General features: G+C 27.2%; 1 protein-coding gene across 1 annotated transcript; it reads right to left on the bottom strand.

Annotated features, from left to right (window-relative positions):
* Window positions 1-992: 992 nt before the first annotated feature.
* LOC112593991 (atrial natriuretic peptide receptor 1) lies at window positions 993-18,103 on the bottom strand. Its single transcript, XM_025338580.1, has 3 exons — window positions 17,485-18,103; window positions 1,241-1,415; window positions 993-1,166 (listed from the first exon to the last, which is right to left on the bottom strand). The coding sequence occupies exons 1-3, from the start codon at window positions 18,101-18,103 to the stop codon at window positions 1,076-1,078; spliced, it is 885 nt and encodes a 294-aa protein (XP_025194365.1). The 3' UTR covers window positions 993-1,075.
* Between the last annotated feature and the right edge of the window lie 7,148 nt (window positions 18,104-25,251).

Below are 25,251 nucleotides of genomic sequence, written 5' to 3'. Positions count from 1 at the left end.
CCCTTATTTTATGTTTTATATGATGCATATAAGTAGTTACTATCATAGATTATGGAAAAATAGTTAATGAATCTTAAAAGTATATACAACCTATATTAACCTTCAAATTTCATACTGCATGTAGAGTAAAAACTTAAAATTAATACAAAAAAAAAAAAAAAAAAAAAAAAAACGTTGTACTTAATAAAATAATGTTAATTACAGTTGTTATCCACATATTATCTAGAAATGATGGTTGTTCAAATACAGCAGGAAATTCAAAAAAATGTTCTAAAATTGTTGTCGTGGATTGTATAGTGAAATATAAGCAAATATAACTCTAGTTAATTATGATACTAACTGGTAACTATATTATTTGCATTGTACAACATTAAATAAATATTGGTGTATAGCTCATTAGAAGTTTTATTAAATTTTATGGTATTCTAATATAAAAACTTTGTTGTTTCGAAATTAAAATAAACGTTTAGTAATATTTTTCATTATGTTAATTTCATTAAACAAAAAAGTAACAATCTTAAAGTAAAACATTGATAGAAGTTTGTACAACTGTAACAAATTACAAAAGTGTTACAACAATTTACATATTCTTTTATTATTTAAACTATGGTGAAATATTTATGAGTAGGTATATCATGTTATGATAGTATTTTTATTTTTATTATTACTATTATTCCTATTATTATTATTATTATGCAATATACTATAGGCGTGACACTAGATTCATCATAACACAAACATTTGGGTACATACTTAATTATTCCAAACAGGATGTAACGCAAGCACGTAATGTACAGTCTATCTAAAATGCTTCGTGTAACTTTTAAGAAAACGCCTATCAACCTACCTACCCCTTAACGTAATTCTATGACATTTCTTGAAAACAGCATTTCTAAAATTGGCATCAACAATATAATTTTACATATTATAGATGTGTAATGCTTACTTGTGTGCTTAGAACCGACCTCATTACGTAAGTTCTCCGTCAAGTTGTTTTGCGGGTTTTTCGCCAAGTCGAATGCATCGTACCTAATACTTGCATTTCCTTTGAACATCTCTACTAGAGTCTTTGTCATCAATCCACAAGATTGCTTTCCAGACACTCTCCAATAGCCATCAATGTCGTATATGAGTAATACATTTTTCCACAAATATCTGAAAAACCCCTTTCAAAAACGTTTATATAACTTCCGTTTTGTACGAACACTACTGGAAACTATATCACACCGGTAGTGGCTACCTATTTAAAACGCTGACCACCACATCCGCTATGTCCTGGAAATCTAACATGCCTGTACGTACTAAAAGGAAGTACTTGCTTTTTGGATCTCGTTTGTCCAATGAAAAATCATTTGTAAAACCACCCGTCGTGAGCAATGGTGCATTCCAAAACTTTATCATCCTGGCAACGAGATCTAAAAACATAATATATACTTGAAAAACATTTATTTTTGATAGTTAAGAATAGTTTTTATTTCATGATAAACTTAAAAATACCTATAAACTATTGTATAAATTAAATTTATTGGAATAAAATATTAGCAATAATTTTAAGCTAATCATTAGTTTTTATACATTATTCTATTTCTAGAAAAGATACAAAATTAAATAGTTTTTTTATTATTAAATGATTGTTTCCTATTTTAAAATTATATAATTAATTATAAATAACTGTCACATAATACATATACCTAAAGATATTGTTATATATATATATATCAATAATTATTTATTTAAATGAATATGCACAATAATTTTAAGATACTTTTACTGAAAACATTTTATGTTATCTGGTAAATATAGTTACCACTAGAAGTTATTAAAACAATTCAATTTAGTGTTTACAGATTAACAGTATAATATTTTATGATCTCACATAAATATATAAAATTTCAACAAATAAAAATCTATGAAATCTTTTATTTAAACAATTATTTTATATATTTAGAATGTTTAAGTACTTTAAATTCATTAAAATTATTTAAAGTATAAACAGCTATCGTATTGTGTAAACCAACATACAAATACAATTTTAAATTATTAAAATACTACATTATTTATTTTTTTTTTAATTTTTATTTTAAAAACATAAATCTTAGTTAGCTATAAACAAACTAAAAATTATATCGCATTACTTTTTTTATAAACAGTGTTAAATGAAAATATTTTCATGAAATGGTTTTTTTTTTTTTTTTTTTTTGAATTATACGTAAAATTGGTTCTCTTTACCTATAATTTAATGATATTATTTTAGCTTATTTATAGAGTTAATCTTCTATGCAATGAGAAACCACAATTTTAAACTACTGACTAAACTAGTAAATAGATATAAGTGCTATGACTTATACAATTTTAATACACTTAGTATAATCAGTGTTAAATATAACAAAACACCAATATGGCAGTACGTATGTATTATTTTATTATTTTTTTAAATAGCTGTTAACATGAAATTTATAGATAACATATTTCTTACTAAAGTTTATGAGTATATTAATTTTTGACTTATTATATTTTTTATCATTAACTATCTTGAAAATTCTGTGATGAATATTACAGTTATTTGTCTGATTAAAGGTTTTTTTATTTTAATTTGTAATGCGAAATCTTAAGTTATATATTCCAATGTTATAAGCGCAATATTTCGAAAATACGAGTAACTTGTTAACATTTAATTTATAAGTCTTTGACAGTACTTGACATAAAATATGATTTATCATAAATAATAAATTAGTTTCACTCATTACAATTCTATAGTTCATTGCTTTCAAATGTAATACAATAACATACATATAATACAATATGTATATCACCTCAACATAATCGCTTAAATAGCTCACCCAAAACAACACATTATACATTAAGAAAAAATTATTATAGTAGGTAGTATTTAAATATAATTTTTTGAGTTTAATTTTTGGTCTTAATTTTATAGTCACATTATAAATAATCATTATTTTATTAATATTTAAATTTCTAACAAATAAACGCATTATATTATACAAATTTTTCGTAAATATGTGTTATATTATCAGAAAATAGTGGAATAAGTAATAATTCTGTTGTCTCTGTGCTTAAATTCATTATTCATTTTATAGCTTATGATATAACTGACTTAACTATTTTATTGGTTGATTTAGTCGATTCAAATAACAATTGACGCGAATAAAGGGGACAAGCTACCCCACACATTTAGCTACTGGTTAAATAATCACCGGTAAAATGGTCCACTAGAATTATGAAAACATGCATTATAGAACAATATATAACTTTAGAAGTAGATATATAAGCATAATTTAACTAACATTAACACTAATCATGTATAAATCTATTATATTATAGTATCTAATGCAATTTAAATGTAACCTATGTTTCGTCATATTTAGTCTAAGATAAATATTATTCAGAAATAAATTCAATAACGGGGCACTTGTTAATATATTATTATACCAATACTAATATAAAAATATTGCTGTATATTTTCATTATTTAAAGCATATTATAGTTTTTTATGTTTAACTATAAGCCATGGTAATTATTTTATTTTATTCATATACATTATTACAATTATTTTTAATCATAATAACAGGTAGTATAATTTTATAGATTAATATCAACAAATTAACTGAATTTTAAAAAATAAACTTAAAACGTTTTGAAAGTTTAAAAATTGTATTTAAATGTTAATATACAAATACTATATAAATATAATATTATATGTTTTTGAGTAATATTATACATTTTACTCAATTTTTTTTAAACATAATATACTAGTATGATACTCTGTAAAATACCAGATAATTTAATAACATCCATGAGATCGTGAACCTAGTGGTACCTATGTAACATAATTCATGAAAAATATATTGAATAATATTTTTAACTATTAATTAGACATGATTGGCGTGTTCTTACAATTTTTTAGATTCCCGTTAAAAAGTTGTGAATAATTTTTCAAAAACGTCACTAAGTTCATACTAAGACCAATTATTTATCGAAAAATTCAAATTGTGTATTACGATTTTTGGAAAGGTCCTATAATAAAGCGTGAGTATTATATATAAAAAGTATTCACTTCAAAATACAGACATATATAATTATACAATTTTTAATATACTTACTGTAAAATATGAAATGTATACTTATTTTATTATTTATAATTTGATTTTTAAAAATTATTTTTTTAATGACAAGATAGACCTTTTGACTTTATGGCTTATTTTGAACTTTTATTTGTATGTATAGGATGAGCGAGCGTAGTATAACAAATCACGAGATGATCGGTCAATTCCGTCAAAATATTTTTAAACAAAACACGTCTTACAAATAACATAAACATTGGCTGAAACTTATTGGCAATAAAATATATACATCATATCTGCAGTAAAACCGTACAATCTAATAAACATCGGCGTAATAGTGGAATGGTTCAGTTAGGATTCAAGTAATAATAATTATATATAATCATAGAAACTACTATCAGCAAGTTTATTTAACTCTATCCTATCTTCCCTGTCAAGTAGATACACTGATACAATATACAAGATAAAACCAACTTAAATGCTATTCTTCAAAAATGTATGAATCTCATACTTATCTAAAGTCAAAAGGGTTTTGCAAATAGCAAGAGCGAGTGTCAAAAAAGAATAGATTTAATTTTTATAAAATAGTAGTGTTTAATACTAATGACATTAATATTTGTATGATATTATACACTTGTTAAAAAATACAATAAATATGCAAACTAATTAAAAATAAAATCGCGCATACAAATTTCAAAAGTGCCTACATATATACAACTACATAAAATAAAAAATGATTTAACTCTAACACGGATTGTACATTGTAGAACAAATAAAACTTATATCGATGATTTTAATCCCTTAAACACTATTTCAATCGTATATTAAATCAATTCTAACGAGTAGTGCCAGACAAGGTACATGGACTGGATCGAATATATAAACGCAAGCCTGTTATGTTGAATAAAAGCCATTAAAGTAAGTAGTGACTAGGTAACTTAGTAAGTACCTATATTTTATGACATATTATATATTGCTAGTCTTAAACCGTTTCAATTGTTTTTTTTTTTTTTTTACACTTAATTTTAAACTATGACAGTTCCGAATGTTCTGATACCGATAAAATACCAATAAAATAAGTCACTACTATATATAATCAAATATAATTATTATCAATTTAATATTGAACAGTTTATTTTAAAGCCATACTTGTAATACTGTAATACTAAATAGCTGCCTATATTTTACCTTAAATATATTTAACATTTAAAAAATAAAATTATATGTTTTTATTTGTGTTGTAAATTACATATTTACTAGTATATTACTAATTTTAAAGTGCACTGAAATATAAAATAGAAGGTTTTATAAACGAAATGGTTTTCTTCGGGAGTAACATTCTAGAGTTTTTTCACTAAGTATTTTTTAAATTTCATTTCAAAATAGAATACAGTATTATGTACTTACTCTTTAAATAACATACGGTTATAAATAAATAGGGTTAATAGTAAAGTGTTATATATATGTAACATCAATTTACAATCATAAGAATATAAAATGCTCTAACAGTTATTTAATTGATTATTTAGTTATAATTATTATTTTAAAATATTTACTATTAAAATGACTTAATATTAATATTTATTAACATGCCTTAATTACTTAAATAATAGTTTTAAGTTGTTTTTCTAAAAAATACTTTCATTTACATTGTCAAGATTAAAAAAGACTAATATTTATTAATACTATCTAAAAGTTACAACACTATAAAATTCCATGTTTTAATTTTAAGAATATAATACTCGTAATATGTTCTATAATATATTCATTATCTATATATGTCTTTGGTCTCCTCCAAAAACGAAATTCTCATGTACTCGATTATTTATATATAATTAAGTGTTTATTAGTGACAATGGTGCCTAGTAACATTATAAGTGTATAATATAACATAAATTTACAGGAGAGATAATTTTGTTAATTTGTCGGTTCTCGAAGCACTTATTTATGTATGAAACCGCTGGCTCTTTAATCTAATTTAATTATTTTAGCGCGTCTTTACAAAGAAACTTTTTGAGTTTGACTACTTGTAAAGTTTAACGAAACAAAAGAAAATATTTTAACAAAACTAATAACACAGCCTAAAATGTCTGATGCTTGAATCATACGTTTGAATGAAACATGTGACAGATGTCAATAAGCAATATTGACTTAAAACAAATCATTGCATTCAAATAACGTTTTTAAGAGTCCTCGGAACACTAAATATTTGTCTTAACAGACTTAAACAAATAGCACATGCTTATATTTATTCGCTGTTGTTTTTCTACAATTCGCAATTTAGCTCAGAATCTTATAAATGTTAGATACCACTTCAAAACTAAGAGATATTAGATCACATGTTTTTTAAATAGATTTTGTAATTGGAAAAATAAATTAAATATATATTTTCACTTTATCGAATAACAAAAATACAAAATATAAATAACGTTTCACTGTTGTATATTTTATTAGTCACCAATTATTGTACATATTTGTATAAACCATTATTATTATTATTAATATTATGACCTATATAATTTGATTCATCATATTTTATATCCATAATAAATATATTTAAATTCAAAGTAAACGACTATTTTTCATACTATTATACTAATAATATGTGGCGTATTTTATAATGTACACGAATGTATCGTTAAGATACGTCATTGTACTCTGATAGTCATCACTTATCTATTAGTATAATATATGTGCACTCGTGTACTTATAGTTATTTATTATATGAGTAGTAATAGCAACAACTGAACGCACAAATGAAATTTAAAATATATAATATTCAATGTCTATTAATAGTACAAATAATATTGAATGTTAAAAGTACTTCAGTCAGCATTATTATAAGTTTAATAAATATAAAGCTAACTTAAATATACCTCTTGAAAACGATATTGGCAAATACGAGTAACTAATATACATCGGTACCTACATATTTTATAATCGAACACATACTTATTAAAAAAGTAGATATCACCATCTATTATTATTTGAAAAACAAAAAAATCACACTTCACGAAAATATATTTAAAAATTAATGTAGGTACGATAAATAATTTCAATGCGTTTGAATAGTTGTTATAAGTATTTATTAAAATCGAAATGTGATAAAATACTAATTTAACAATATGAATAATAACCGATATAAGTAATTCTACGCCTTCTTCAACTAGTACCTACTACTATTAAATATTTTTATAGAACTTAAAATCTAAGAATAAATAAATATAACTACTAATAAATTATCAACAACATTTTTTTCAAAATAATATTAAGTAAGACTAAATTTTAGTAAACAAATATAAAATGTATTAAAATTAATATTATTATTTATTTTTTTTTTTTAACTACGCATTTATAAGCAATATGGTATAATATTATTAATTTAAAAAGTCTTTAAATGTTTACTTATTTCAAATCTTTATTTAAATCAAAACCTTTGTCACAGTAAATTAACTGTTAAATTTTAAACTACTATTTATGGATTTATGATATAGTAATTTGAACAATAAAAATATATTTTGTTTAAATCTTAAATTGTTCAACTGCACATTTATAAATTTATAATTACATTTTTAATGACTGTTAAACATATTTTTGAATTATATGCATAAAACTAATAGTTTTATCCTGATTTTAACAGTAATGATATTATGCAATATTATACTAATCGCAAGAAACAATAACAGGCAGACATTTCAAACCTAACAAACTTGTGTTATAATGAGAAAATTTAAAAATAATAAAAATTTGTATTTTTATAAATCCTTAAGTACATTAGTATTAAAACCTATTTACATTTTAGTATAATATATAAATCAATATTTTCGTTATATTATAGTGTATCATTGTGTGTATTGAAATTTAATTATAATAAAACATTAAAAATATAACTAACTTTTCACTTGATGAATTCTTGTAACTATTACTACTTACACTAGTTTTATTGATTTAGGTAATAAATCAATTAAATATTATAAATAATTCGACTATAATGAATTACTTGTTGAACTATTAACATATTAAAATATGGATCAAACGATTTACCGTTTATATCTTTTTTAATGAAAGCAAAATATTGTTTTTTTTATTATGTAAATATTATAATATATTTATTTATTTATTTTTTTTTTTTTTTTTTGTTATTACAATTAGTACAATATTAACATATAATTCATTCAATTCTATTCAATACATATTTAAAAATCAGAAAATTACTTAACTATATATTTATTGGGGGGTTGATTCTACCTTGTTATTGAGAAGGTCATTGTAACAGATATGTTTTATTTTAATTCAGCGATACCTGAATCAGAAAGCTTACCTTACATTAGCTAATGATTATCGTTATACTATGATTATTTAAAAGATATGGATCGTAGAAACATAAAGCACTTCACTAACTCTTAAATTATTATGTTCTACACAGAAAAAATTTACAATATATTTAGACTCATATAATTGTTATTTATAAGCATTTTAAATTTTCAAATTTAAAGAATTGATAAAACGTTTTATTCTAGGTCAAGAAACTTGAAACTATATACAAGATAATAATTAAGTTGTTATTCTAGCACTCCTAAAAAACATATACAGGCAATTTTTTTTTTTTATGTAATTACCAAATCGAAGAACAGTATTTGAATGATACTATCCTATAAGTTTGTAAGCATAATATAATTATAAAACATAAGATATTTTAATTCTAAATGAGCTTAAACTACTATCAATGCATAATTGTAATAATTTGTGCTACGTTCAAAATTATTACATCACAATAAAATAAAAGTTTTCATATAAGAAACCAGTTTTCGGTCACTTAAATTTTCTTATAGGCAATTATTATTTTTTATTACTAAGATTTGTTTTTAAAATTTAGACTAACGAAGGATGTAAAATGTTTGAAAAGATTATGATCACATTGAACATTTCCATGGTAACAACACGCATATATTTCTCATCCGACGTGAATAAATTAATGTTTAAACAACTTAATATACTTACTAAGAAATATTCAAACCCAAATTAAATGCAAAGAGGACATGACACCCAGTCACCCACATTAGTTTTGTTTGTGCAACGCACATTACGTTGACATGTATCAAAAAATATTTAGACGCGGAAATAATAGTATCCACACTAGGTTTTTTTTTATTTAATTAATACCTACTATACTTTAAATTAAAAATATATTAGCTTAATATAAAAAAGATCAATGTATCACTATTCGAAATTTTTAAATAAATGTCATGGTACCTATTATGCAAATATTATTATATTATTAAAAGTACCTATTACTTATTTTGTGTAGACATACAATAATACCTATAAAACAATGTATAATATATAAAAATTGATCATTATATTATTGTTTATTTTAATCTCGTTCTGGAATATAAATAAAGCGTAACCATAAAAAATAAATTATCAATATTATACAATAATTTTGTTGATTATATAATAATATGTATTGTTTTTATAATACAATATACAAAATAATTATTCATCGAACATGTTCACTCCCATTTTTTTCATTTAATATTCAAATTCTAATTTTTTTAATGGTTAAATATATTTAAAGACCTACTTACTATTGAAATTCTTGAAATTTTTGAACTACTTAGGAATGTCTTAAAGTGATACAATTTGCTGTTCTTAAAATAAGAACCCTACTTTTTACTGTAAATTATTTAGTGCATAATTTTTTTTAAAACATTGATGTTCCTATTTCAAAATTTGAAGGAATAGTTTTTTAATTATTTAAATATATATTTTAAGGATAAAATTGCTTATTGTCATTTTAAAACTTTTTTTTAATATATTTGAACCATTTTTACAATTTATAAATGTTGATTACCTAATTAATATAAATTACTAAAATTGTCAACTACGTCATAACATATGTATTAGCATAGTAATAGGTATCTGATATACGTATCATAGGTTAAATAAAATAAATGCAAAAACAGTTCTTGTTTAAAAAAAAAAACAACTTCGTAACAATCATTCAAATATTGTTAACATTGAGTAGGATAAAACGCTATCAACATTTAAATAGGTTAAATATGTAAATAGTAATATAGTATAAAATATAGCATAAACGATCATAATATTCACAGTTTAATTTAATTATATTTAATTAGGAATAAGAATTATCAATAAATCAATTAGTGGTAAACTGAGTTAGTTCAACTGACGCAGTATAATAGTTACGATTGAATCGTATACTACCTGTATAACATAATATTTTGTGTCATTAAAAGTTGTGTAATTCACACTGAATTACAATAATAATACTATCGCTATAAAAATACCTATATTATCCAAGATTTTTGAAAATGCGTTTCATTAAGTATAAAAATTAAAGTTCAATATTTATATTTTAAGATTCTACATTTCTAGAATTACGAATAGTAAAGATATATTAATTTAAATTGGTTTATTATTTATTTATTTATTTTTTTTTATTAATTAGAAAATATTATTATATGCAGTTCAATGAAAGAAAATGAACTTGCTTATATTACATAAAAGGAGTTATTTTTAAAATAATTTAAAATGTAATAAAAAACAAAAATAATCAATTTACTTTTAATCTCCTAAAGTTATGTAAAATTATCTCGTACAAAATTATAATCATTTATTAATTCATTACGTGAGATGATTTTGTTTAACTCAAAGTTAAGTAATTCATCAAATAACGAAAAGCATGATACAAGCTTAAAATTTTTTTAGAAACACTAAATTCATTGAATAAAATAAAAGAGGTAAATTAATTTATTTATACACATTTAAACTAAACTAAAATTCGACGAATTCATCGCAATCACGTTTTAATACTCAAATGAAATCTTATTTAAGGTTTATTAACAGTATAATTCAATGGCAATAATGGCAGAACCCCTACGCCTATTGTAGATTCGTGGTTTATATTAAACCTGCATTTTATTTATATATTTATATTATTAGGTACATGCAATAAATTAATATACACTCATATTATAACATTAATTAAAATCATTTATATCCGTTCCGCGTTTGAAAACTCTCAAATAATAACTTTTGTTTATCTAATGTTGTTAACTAACAATTAAAAAACATAAAAACTTTTTATGATACTTTAAATGAATCAAAAACTAAAATGGTATACTACTGTATAAATTAAAATCTCATATGTTATAATATTATTAGTTTGGAGAAATTTGCTTTTGATATTTAAGTTATTATAGATTTTCAGTCAACTTTTTACTTCAGTCAGCGTATATAAAAGAATATAAATAATAATCCACAATCACTGATGACATTCTTATAACAAAATCGAAAACCTATCGAAATATGTTCAAGAAATCTTATAAGTCGCCAAGATATGGTTTTACAACTGGAAATATATAAAACGAAAATATTGTAAGACATAAAATCAATAAGTCCTAATCAAGGATAAGACTAAAACAAGTCAAACGCAACATTGATCATTTCTAATATTTTATAAAATAAATTAATAACAATAGACACATACGCACATTGCAACATTACGTAAAATTAATTAGTTCTATTAATCGAAATATATCAAAATCTTCACCAGTAAAACTTTTCCACTTTATGAGTTTTCTAGAATTGTAATTAAGACAATTTAGATTAGCTGTGTGTGGTTTTGAATTGAAATTACCTACATGTATATCTACTCAAAAATAATGCCAAAAAATAATCCCTCTTATTGTACAAATACAATTGGTACAGATAGTGAGAAATACTATGTAAATCATAAATTATAACGAAATCAACTACTATACTAGTGTAAACATAAAATTTAAAATCCCGTGGAAAAGGGAAAACGCAATTGTTTACAAGTTTAGAATTTCGCACTAGATATAAGGGTTGCGACTTGCGACGTTTACAATGTTTATGTATCATAGTGACCGTCTATATCGAAACGTTCGCTGTAGTATAAAGTTTGTACTGTAGAAATAACACTTTGTTGTCCATAGAGACAAGTAAAATAATTATGAGATGTTGTTTAATCTTTACCAATACAGTAAGTCTCGGTGTTGCTCTAGTTGCAATTAAAATTTTTGACGGCGCACAGTAGGAGAAATTGAAGTTTTACCGCGCCAAAAATATATTTCATAATAAAACCATATTTTAATAGAGTATTAGGTATATTTATTTAATTATAGTGATAAATATGTAATAATGTATCGGTATATATTTACAAACTACAAGAGAAAATTAATAAAACATGTAAATCCTATTAATTGTGTGAAAACACGATAAATTGATGCAGTAGGTATTTATTTTATACAAAAAGTTATTCTGAATCAGAACTTGTGTCTGAGTCTTCTGTTTCTTCTTCATCATTCGTAATTATTAGTTGTTTTACTGAAGAAGGTAATTCCATAATTGGTGTTTTCAAAATTTTTCGCTTAGAAGATATCACTGGATCTGAATTAATTATAAGGCATGCATTAAATCAGTATTGTGCTTATTCTTGATGTTTTGCGAGCATGATTTTCCCTAAAATTTTTATATTCTTTATTACAAGCTTCTTGCGCTTCTTTAGAAAGTAGTTCTATTGGTAGAATTGCATATTTTGAAAAATGTTATACATACTGGGAGGCATGCGATACTAATAATACAATTATTCAATGTACAATTCCGCTGTCTCTTTACAATATTGATCAAAAGACTCAAAATTAATTTCATGTCTACTAGATATCGTAATAATATCAAAATATATCACCTAATTTTTAATCAAATTTAAATTAACACCTGTTATTTTTGCCGACATTTCTGCATTTAAAAAAATCCTTATTGCCACATTCCTAGTATTAAAAGTTCCTTGACCTTGTACTATTTTATCAATTTTTATCCCCATATCATTCCAAAATGATTGTTGAATATGTTTTTTTTTTTGTCGTAAATTTTTTTCTTTTTGTTCTTTAGACATATAAGTGATTGATAGGTGAATATTTAATTTATACGAAATATTTAAAATGCATTTCAAAAAATTAATCCAAGCATGCAACGTAAAAAACCCGTATTTTAAATTATCCTCATTAATTTCAAATGTTTGTATATTTTTCAAATCATTCGTATTTCTTGGTTCACGGTTACAAATACAACAGTTTTTACTTAAAGTATCTGTTAAATTATTTACAACTTTTCCATCTACCATTGTCACAACCAATTAGCAATTAATAGGAACATAAATATTATTTATCACAATTTCATTGGGGACTAAAGATTTTATTTCATCTTCAATCGACTTTACTTCTTTACAAACATTATATTTTGTTTCCTTTTTATATAAAAATTGTATAGGTCTACAGTAACGTGTTGATGATGGTGTTAGATTTTTTCATAATATATCATTTGTGGAATCTATCATGACAAAAGTCAACCACAAAGGAACCAGAGAAAGTAAAAACATGTTCGCATCAGTATATTCTATTTCTTGTTCATAGTCATCAGAATCGTTATCTCCATATTAGGCAATCGATCATTTTGAATAAAATTTGTATTTTGATTATACGCTTGGTGATATTCGGTTTGACCTGAACTTTCATCATATCCCCATTTAAAAATGAACTCAGCCTTTACATATTTTTCAAAAAAAATAAAATCCTTAGCCAAATCAAAAGTTTCGAAGACTCTTCTAGCCGTATGGTCCAATAAACTTTGGAGAGGTATAGACGCACCAAATTCATATATTTCTATACCCTCAGGATAATATAATTATTTTGCTTCTCGTATTCGATCATATGAAAGATACACGTTTACTCCATGCTCTTTTAAACTTAATCGAGTTTGATTATATACATTTTTGTCATACGACAATTAACCATATGAGCCAGTGCTTCATCTACAGTAAATGGTATTATATTATTTTTTCTAATGATTTACGAAAAGTTTTCCTAATTTTTGCAAGACGACTTGGAGAATATTCAGTTGACTCTTTTAATAAATCGGCTGCTGCATGTTTTTACCTTCTTTAAAAAGTGATACTCTTGTTGCCCGAAGTAATCTATCTGGTAATATTGTCTCCACTAGCAGTTTAACTTTTCGAATTTTAGCTCTTTCAGATAAATGTGAAAATGGCTTTAATGGACGACCACGAAGATCAGCCGTTTTTTCCATTTTTTGTCAAATCAAATTTAGTATCTAACCAACCCTCGTATTTAGAAATAAATGTATTTGCAATACGATTAACAGCTAATCATTTACAATTTAACGTAGTAGTAAACGCTAAAATTTTGGCACTCAATGTGGCTTCATAATTTTCATCAATAGGATATTTAATAGTTTTTTTAATATAATCACATAAAAATGAACGACTATTGATGGAGCACGGATTTAACTGTCGTTCCCGACCTCTCAACACATTGAATAAATCACGGGATGAAATATTATCTATAAAAATAACCATATATATTATCAGATAAACAACTTTGGGCAGATCATATTTTAAAATTGACTAAATAACAAGTTTACTTAAACTATGTGATAAAAATCAAAACGCTAATTTACGCTTTTTTTAAAAAAGTACGTTTAATTATAAAATAAGTTCTTTTTTTTGGTATTTTGAAATTACAGTTATAATATACAGTCGCGGTAAAACTTTAATTTCTCCCACTGTGCAGCGCACAAAAACTCGAAATCAACTGTAATACGACGGGCGAGCCGGCCCAACATTTTAAGGAGGTTTCGCACAAAATGAAAACCGTGACGAAAAAAAAATGTTGTAAAATAATGCAATTACTGATGATGATATTCTGAAACTCGCAAATTTATATGCAAAACGGCAATAGTAAAGTTTTTAAATTATTTCTACGCAAAAAGAAAACAAGTCAACTCATTTATTACGGTTCAGTAGCTATACCTATTATTCTCACGAAACGTTTTAAATTTACTAATCGCGAATCGTGGTTATTTATATTCGCATGACAATTTTAATTTACATTTGTGTGTTTTAAAGTATATTAAACCAAAATCTATATACTGCAGTTTTTTTTTTGGAATATTATACTTTTGATGATTTCCACACTTTTTAGTGCATTTTAATAAAATACTTTTTATAATAAATAATCAATGCCTATTTACAGTGCATACATTATATTAATCGGTGCACTTGACTTCTATACAATCAAAACCGAACCCTACACAAAAATTAAAGACATTTAAATTAAATGCGTAAAAGTTTTTTTTTCAAAACAATAACATTTCGTGATCCAAGAAAAATAACTTTTAACTGTATATTGTATATTATACGCAGTACATATTATCATCACATTATATTATATCACTTCAATGGTTTACAACCCTCTTGAAATAATTATTGATACCCGGGCGAACACCATCGCTCTTAACCATAATTACATACGCAATATATACGAGTACTCGCCCACACACATTTTCGAGACACGTCCCTAAGCGTGGTGTTACTGCAAAACATACACAATTTAACTTTCATAATACACACACAGTTTATATCTATATAATGTATCGGTGACGTATTCAATGAGGGGGAAGTTATCGAGTAAATATCGTTTAGTAAAAACTAGAAATATATGGAATTCTTGTAAAATTAAATTTTATTGCCACGATATGTTCTTAAATAGTTATGAGTATCTACTGTGATCACTGGTCTTTGCCACCTGGTCGATGAATAATTACATTACGATTATTTGAAAATATGGTCAACGCAATATTACTTCCAATGATTACTAAGTTAGTTTTTGATTCGAACCGAAGCCAGGACTGTACATAAGTTTTACGATAATGTATTCGTATATTAACTCTAACGGTGAAAAGTTTTTCCTGAAAGTATAAAAGGTTCTGTTGTACAGTGACCAGTAGCGTAACTATAGAGCTAACATCTTGAGAATGGTACAATTAAGTAAACACTCACATAGTTGTACAGAGCTCCACCACCTTCCAACAATACACATGGACAATATTTGTTATAAACTATTGTAATGTTTATAAAGCTTTTATTAAAAAAAAAAAAATTATCAACTCATTTTATGTTAAATGTTTAACACGTAATTTTCTATCAATTTTAATGAATGTTTCAATATTTTTTCTGATTCAATTACATTAGCCAAAACTCTTTCAATATTTATAGCACTTAAGTTGGTAAAACACTCCTATACCATACTACTCTCAAACTAATTGTTTAGTGCTCGTATTGGAAAAAGACTGTTTTAACACGTTGTTGAACTAACAAGTAACAAGATGGTTAATGCAACATGCATTAATTTATAAAGGTTAGAGAATACTTTTTTCTTTATAATTTATTTTAATGTGATTGGTACTGTTTTTTAAACAATTTTTTCCTACAAACATTTCTGCTTTTAAGTATTCAGCGTGTTAGAATTTATTGCATCCCCAAATCATAGAAAGTTAAATAATTTACTAAAATCTACAACTATAAAAAGGTGTTAACATTGTTTAATTGCTTATTTATATAATCTAGTATGTGCCTAATAATTATGAATAAAATATTGACTATATTTATAATTTATATTACAAAATTATCAACAACTTTAGCCATCTAAAGATTTTCTTTTAAATTGTTAAGTATTGTATACTTTTAAATATTTGCTTATCACGACGTTTAGAACACGCGTTTACGCAGCTCTTTTTAGAGGTCATCATTTATCACCAAGACTATCGATAATCGCATCGTTTATGTATAAGATACGCCGCGGCATTGCTGTTTGCCGAGACTGGAAGTCGATCGGTCATCGGTGACATTACAACGATATTCCAATATTCTCTACATCGTAATTATAATAATACATATAATGATCGGAACGCAAGATTTCGAACAAACGGACTGATGATAAATTCTTTAGGGATAAAATTACATTGTCAAAACTATGGGTATTTCAAAGTACGACGACATGAAGCTTGGGGCGCTGAAAGTCTAATTGGAGGGGAGTGTACGTACCTACGTTTCACAACAGTGTGAATAATTGTATTCGTATTATCTTTTACGGTAAAAATTGTTTACTGAAAGCATATTATAGAACATACCGCCGTTATAGGGCCGTGTTTCGATTTTCGATTTCATCAACAACATCGAAAACACGAATTCGAGTGGTTTTTTTTTTTATACATCGAATAAAAATTAATTTCGTTTGCGTTTGTGTTTTTACTGAGCGCGAGACACGTTCAATAGCAAATAGATCCCATCAAACTCGCGCGGTTGAGCAAAGGTTAAACGAACTGTTTCGCGTCGTTTGCAGGCGTGTCACCGACTGAATTTCTCGTTATAAAAATATATGTTATGTCTTCGCCATAAACACAATACTTTATCGGTACACACACAGCGATGATATTATATTATCGCGTCGTCACGATATCACCGCAGCTATAGTGGCGATAACAGAAAAAACAAACTGACCGACGCCGTAGTCGCAAGTGGGTCCCAGGAACAGGTCGACCCGGCCGTTGATGATCAGCTCGAAACCGGAGCGCATGGCCTCGATGTCCTCGCACTTGTCGTCCTTTTGCATGAACCTGAACGTCACGTCCGTCTCCCGGAGTATGCCCCTGGCGTACAGGTCGCGGACGGCGATGTCCAGCACGGGCATCACCTTGGACAGCGTGATGATGAACTTCGGGTCGGCGGGCAGTATGACGGCCGCGCGGATCTCCACCGGCCGCAGCAGCCCGACGGCGGTCGACCCGGCGGCGCACGTCGACGACAACAACAACAATAACAACAACGACAACGACGACAACGACGACCACGACGACCACGACGACGACGACGACGACGACGACGACGACGACCACGACGACGACGCGGACGGGGACGGGGACGGGGACGGTATGAACGGTATGGACGGCACGACGGGGACCGCGATCGGCCCGCGGGTCATGGTCGGCGGCAGACGTTTTCGTCGATGCGTCTGTTCGCGGACTGCCAAGACGGCGGACGGAGAAGCGACAGGAGCAAAACACACACGACAGTACGCGGAATACGCGGTGCTCGACGTGGGCGCATATATCGTCGTCATTATTATTATTGTTTGTTTGAACACTCGAAACCGTGTCGTTTGTTTGTGCCCGTGTGTGCGCGTGTACGAGTGTGTGCGTGTGTACGAATGTGTGTGCGCGCGTGTGTGCGCGCGTGTACGAATGTGTGTGGTGTGTGCGGTGTGCGCGTGTGTGTGCGGGTCGGCGTAAGCTATATAACCAAACCTGTCACGAGCACCCGGTCGACTGTAATATTATGTATCGTGTGCGCGACTCTCGACGAATTGATAAATCATTATTATTGCCAAACGACGACAATTTTATTTGATATAGATAACGCGACCGGCGACGACTCTGTAGTGGCTCTAAGCCCGTACCTATATGGGTGTAATGCGACAATAATAATAATAACACACATCATCGTCGCCGCGACGATGAACGTGTACAATAAAAAATTAAAAAAATAAATTTAAAAAAAATCGCACGACAACGCGCGACCATCGCTTCGACGCTGTGCGGGCGTGCGGGGTGGTTTTCGCGTGTCTTTATCGTTTTTCGCTAGTTCGTCGGCGAAACGCCACGAAAGACTAAAAAAAAAAAACCGAGAAAACCGAGAAAACCGTCGTCGGACGGCGGCGTGTCAATAATAATTGAAACGAGAATGCCACACCCGTATTTTTCGTCTGTTATATAACACGCGAATAATACGTATTGTGATAATAATATTGTAATGCCGATGGGTAAGCGGTATACGTTTTACGACGTTATAAGTGTGCGCAGCGCGAACGATTTTCAGTACGGTGCAGCTTTTACTTTCGTCGTGCACGGGTAGTGGTTTTAGTACTGCACTTCACGATGCTACAGTGAATACAGTATTGTCAGTACGAAAGGTTACCATATTTCCCGTGTTCCGGTTTTTTCGCAATACCTGTATTTCAATTTTTGACCGACTCGTGAGTAAAAATATGACGAGTTTATCGCCTGTAGAAAATATTTCAGTTTAAAATGTTCTCGATTCGCTTGAAAACTAAAACAGATTGTTTCTTACCTTTAAGGCTTAAAGTTTATCCTATGAGATTTCGTGACACTAATATTAATACTAACAAATCTAATCGAATCCTGTCGACAACCACCTTGATAATGATGACCGCGTGACGACGATAAAAAAATATAAATCGGAAAAGGCGGGGCAGAACCGTACTACCAACTTCTAAGCATTGTAAGACTTACAACATTTAAGGATTAGAAATTGAATTGCGAAATTATATTACAAATGTTATTAGTTTCAATGATATTAAAGCATTTTTTTTTAAACTTTAATGTTAACTTAAAAAAAAATCTAAATTTAAAAATACAATTTTGTTCCATAAGTAAGATAAAACCGTAATAGTCTTTGGGCAAGACCGTTTAATGGTTTAATGATCTAAAATAGTAGGTATGTAATCGGTGATACATAATACCGCCTTGATCAAACATTTTTAAGGACACAAATTATAGTAAATAAATTCATCTTTTATAAAATAATTATGTCGTCCATTTATCTATTATATACAAGCATCGTGGTCCGTGAGCATTTTCACGCAGAGGGAGAGAGAGGAGATTTATTTTAGGTAGGTACTATTAGAGTGGTTTTCATACTTAGCTGATATTTAGTGTTGATAAATATTTATTTTTTGACTCATTACCATTATAAACAGCCTGTATAATTAACCATAGACTCACTTTGTAATACATTTTAATATCAGCCCTTCCCAACAAAAAATCCTAAGAACGCCACTGAGTAAAGCATTTTGCATTTTTATCATAACTAAATAAAATAATAACTCAATATAAATGTTACCTCTCGCTTTATTGTTAACACGTCGAATACCACGATCGACACAAAGACAAATGATATATTATGCATCGTTACAGGTCTATTACTTAAACTTAATCGGTTTTAGACGCACAATTTCGATTCTTACAAGTGGTTTTCAGTAGGATATCGTGATTTTAATGATATATCTTAATTTGGCTTAACTTTTTTTAATGGGTATTAATTATTTTTCTCCGAAAGACGACAACGGCGGTGCTATTTCCGAAAATAAAATAATATTTTAATATTATTTGTGTTGTTATTATACTTATTTTCTGACAAATATATTAATTTATTTTTATAATATACATGAGTATCTTGCTTGGATGTATAATAACAATAAGTGTGTATTCATGTTCGAGGACTGTGGTACATTCTATATATACATTTTTACATACCGTTTATTACACATTTACGTCGATACCCATAGAGTAGCAATAAATTATTGATTATCTTTAAAACAAATAACTTGATAAATTATAACATATTATTATATTCGTATGGAAAATAATGATTTTAATAATATTTATTTAACAATTTCACGGTGAATTTCACAGGAACCGAATTCGACACATACATAGCGATCTTCGTCGTCGCAGCTCAGTTTTAGCGCGGAAACTTACTATCTATACATCATAAAGACAATTTCACTCGACATGTTAACAACATTTTTTAGGGTAGATGAGTCCGTAGACCGTATGGCATACGCTTTTGCCCCACAATAGGTGACTTTAAATTAATAGTAATTAAGTAAAAATTATAAGCAATATTCCTCCAAATTAAATCATAAAAATAATCTGTACTTACTTTTTTTGTAATTTGACACAGTTTTCTTTTACATCAAACAAAATGAAGAATAAAAAATGTTTATATTATATAAATAACCATCAATCATTTTTTTTCTACCTTGACTCAATGTTCAAAAAACGATTTTCAATTTTGTCTCTTGTACGAACTACCCCGCTTTCCACTATATAGATAACATATAGTAAACGATTAACGAATTATGATATTATTAGTAGGTACCAATATTACAGTATCGTTTAATGTCAGTAAAGTATTGGCCTTATGACTAAATTTTTTAGCATTTTCCTCACCTTTATCGTTAGTATTAATTCAATGCATATTTAAAAAAACGGATCAGTGGATAACGCTCTGCTATACCTACAGCTTGTACATTATGTTTTTATTAAAAATGTTATGGATGTCACTGTAATAGATATGTTAAAATTGAATTCAATAATATAAAATTATTGTTCACAAAAAATGATTATGAGCGAACAGGGTCTATAATATTGCGAAGTGTATTTGATGATATTATTGTGACCAAAATAATTTTACTATTATAGGTATTAGTATACCTCAGTAAGTTAAAACCATTTTTGCCGAAAAAATTGCATTTGAAAATTTCACAGAGTTATAAAATATTATAATACTAGTATACAGTCTAAAAGGTGTTAGTTGTGTACCACAGTGAGTGAGCTTTGGGTCTACATAAAATAATTCCTTAACTAACACGAAGAATAAATAATGATTTATATTTTAGTGACGGACATAGGCCTTTTAGGAAATTTACCAGCCTTGAAGGTCCTAACTTTTAGCGGCTCCAAGGCCCTGCAGAAAGACAATATGGTTTGTATTCTCATGAATTTTACAACTATAATCTATAAAAAAAGTTATCCACCATTTTAATTATTGGTAAATGAAAGTTTCTAAATATTGTTTTTCGCACCATATGTTAAACAGTTTCTAAGTCTGGATAATAATTTCTGAATGAAATAATATAGTCTAGCAATCATACCTGACCATATTATATTCATGGTACCTATCATAAATAATAACAAAAATTAATATTATACAACAGGTGGCGAAGGAAAACTTTAAACTTGTATACCTATAATAAATAATGGTAACCTAGTGCTAAAATTAATTTGATAGTTTTTGCGGACACGCAATGACAATCTTTGTAGAGAGTAACTATTATTTAAAAAAATACATTACATATACCTATTACATATTCAACAAATTTGTTTCACTATTTTGTTGGTTCGTAAATGGTTTTGCACGATTTGTCATTTGCAGTTTAATTTGCATGTGTGGCTTTTTAAACATTTTCCCTATGATAAAAAAAGTACGTATTATTATAATTATACTTACTGTATACAGTGTGCAGCTATCTAAACGCATGATTTGGGAATGCGTTCTTTATCCAGATCCCCGTCCACGAAATAAAATCCTGATTTACATTACTGATATACGTACCTACGTTATACCTTTAAAAGTACCGGGAAACGATGAATTTTCATACACTTTTACGTTTACGCATTCCTCATCATGATTTTATAACCAAAAATCAATAATCGGAACACGGTAACTAACGGTGTGAGTATAAACGGCGTCGTAGTGGAAACAACAGGTCAGATTTTCAAAAGTTCAAGTAGCTTGACGAGTAAGGACGATGACTTGCCGAATGTCATATCATAAAATATTATCTTAGTATAATTATTAATAGTACTATAATTATAATATTAGGTATATTGTATCGAACGAATATATTAATAATAGTCGTAGTTATTCTTTGGAAAGTTGTCGGTCTGTATGATATTTTGCAACGGCGAGGTTGATTAAAAAATGAATTACTATAATATCATCATACCCAAAAAATGTAGGTACCTATACATTGCGTTGTGAAATTTACCTTGACATAAAAAAACATACGCTCTTAACAACATACTATACATTTTTCGTGCAATCATCGGTTCGTGATAAAAAAAAATCTTCCAGATGTTTTATAATTATGCTTTTATTTTACTTTGCAGTGTGCTTTATACTTCATATGCATGCTTTTTTTATTCTGTCGATATTCAACGGTAACTCTATCTTGCTTTTCCTTTCTCAGTTCATAGATATAATATTATATTATTTATTTATTTATTTTACAGGCTGGACCCATTTTAGTATAAGGATTCAGATTTATACACATAAATGTACTTACAATATGCGATTGAAGATAAAAATTATTTTAAATTATATTTTAACAATGAACAGTTTTGAGAAAATATTTTACAATTTTAAATTTTATTTTTGAATTTTTACTTATATTTTTATTTTAATTTGTTGAAAAATATAATAATTTAATAATAAATATATTAAATGTAAACATTGATATCCATATTAATAAAAACCCAAATTCATCTTTAAAAAAATATTGTTTTTTCAGATATTTGGTAATTAATGACGCATAAATTCATGTTTTTAATTATATTAATAAATATAATATTATAGTTATAGATATCAAAAAAATGATAGTTCATGAAAATGTATCTCATCAATATGCATAAATTTTTAAGAAAAAAAATTGTTATATATCTGCCTTTAAATACTCAGATATTGTAAAATAACTAGTCTCCAATATTAATTATAATGAAACCAAATACGATGAAAATTTCCTATCTTAAATGAAAATCACTACTTTTCCATATTTAAAAATCCAAGTATAAATGCTACCCCTCTCTTAATAATAATAGTTTCATACCTGTTCCATAACCATCCTACACTTCCCCTAATAATTGTTACTTAAACAACCAAGCTTACATTATTGAAAAAAATTCAAATAATTTCTCTTGGGCCCACTAACCCTATCTCTCAAATTATCGAAAACGCTCATCAACTATTGTCTATTCTTCGTTATTTTTTCCTTTCTCTCCTTCTCCCTCCAATATTAAATTGAATCTTCCTTAAACTCTCTCTTAGCTATTCTTAACCCAATTGTATCACTTAAATAAATACATTTCAATACACTATACTGTAATATGGTAATAAGCAAAATTAAAAAGAACGATTCCTTGTAACAATAATAATAAAAATCTTTCAAACAATATGAATATCTCATAATAGAACGTGGGAAATCTTTGAGCTCATTTCTCTTATCTATAGAATTCTCTTAATAACCAAAAATCTTCTCTAACAATCCCTCCGAAATACGATTTATACATTTTCGTTCACTGAATATACCATAATTTAGAGTGTTCAGATTCTATCGACCAGATGAGTAAGGTGGCGTTCTTTTGATATTGTCACAGGGAATAAATTTATTGACCATAAAATTGTTATCATAGGAACAAGGTTCTTGCAAACGATCTCAAATTACCTATACGAATATTTCCTACTAAATCCCTTGCAGAACAAACATTTCAGCCAACCTTTGGCAAACTTTATTTAACTTGATATCTCGCAATTCAATAACCTGAAGTGATTTAAACGCTTTTCATCCTGCCTGAGCATTAAAGATGCATCTCGTCACATCAGTCTTATATATGACATTATAAACTCTCTAGGACTGTGTAATCTAAATTATAGTAGTTCTAATCATATCGGACGTTCCAACTTCACTGACTCAGGCCTATGGACCATCAACGCATAATCCAAGTTAATGACAGCGATTTTTTTTCTTCATTAATTAAATAAATATTAAATTCATAACACCATCAACATTTTCAATAAAATATACTCTGTTTTTAAACAAAAAACTAAAAGTAGGTACTTAAATGTTCACTATTTAAAAAATCTCATGAGTACATAAGTCATAGACTACGACAATTGACTATTTAATTGAATAGAAAATAGTTTTTTAAAACGTATTATTTTCAAATGCACTTCTCATCCAATCATCAATAATTATATAATTTATTATTTGTGTTAAATGTTTAACTTTACTTATTTAACTAAATAAAACAAAAAGTGGTTTTACCGAAGAACGTTCGATTGTCAATGTACAATGTACACATTGTACACAATAGCAATAAAACAATGTGCCGTAGTTAATAATAGTTAATTTATTAGTCATGTATGGAAGATTTGTTATAAGATACTGAAATACTAATACCTTAGAATTATATTTATTTTTTTCAAACAAAATAGTATCACATAATTACATTATACAAATTACAATATCATATATAAACATTTATTTGCATATTTTTAAAATAATACTTTATAACCAAATATTAATCTCTATTTTGAACAGTGCGTTGAATAATTATAACTTTGAACACTTTACGATATGTGTTAACGGTTAGTCACAAAATACACGGATTGATTTTTTTGAGTTACATCACGCAATGTTAATATACGCAACACGCGAAATATAATAGATTATTAACATTAATAAGTGGTAATTTATAAAGCAAGTTATATTAACGAGAACGCGCGACACAAAATCTATTCAACTCGAAACAACGTTATAGCCTAAATAAACTATAACCTATATTTTATAAGTCTCGGCGTAAAAAATACTTCACCCTACGGTTAAAAAACAAAACAAACTCCGAGCGT

The sequence above is a fragment of the Melanaphis sacchari genome, unplaced genomic scaffold (genome assembly GCF_002803265.2).
Source record: "Melanaphis sacchari strain LSU unplaced genomic scaffold, SCAv2.0 Contig21_pilon_pilon, whole genome shotgun sequence".
Lineage (NCBI taxonomy): Eukaryota > Metazoa > Arthropoda > Insecta > Hemiptera > Aphididae > Melanaphis > Melanaphis sacchari.
This window is presented reverse-complemented; position numbering and strand designations above follow the sequence as displayed.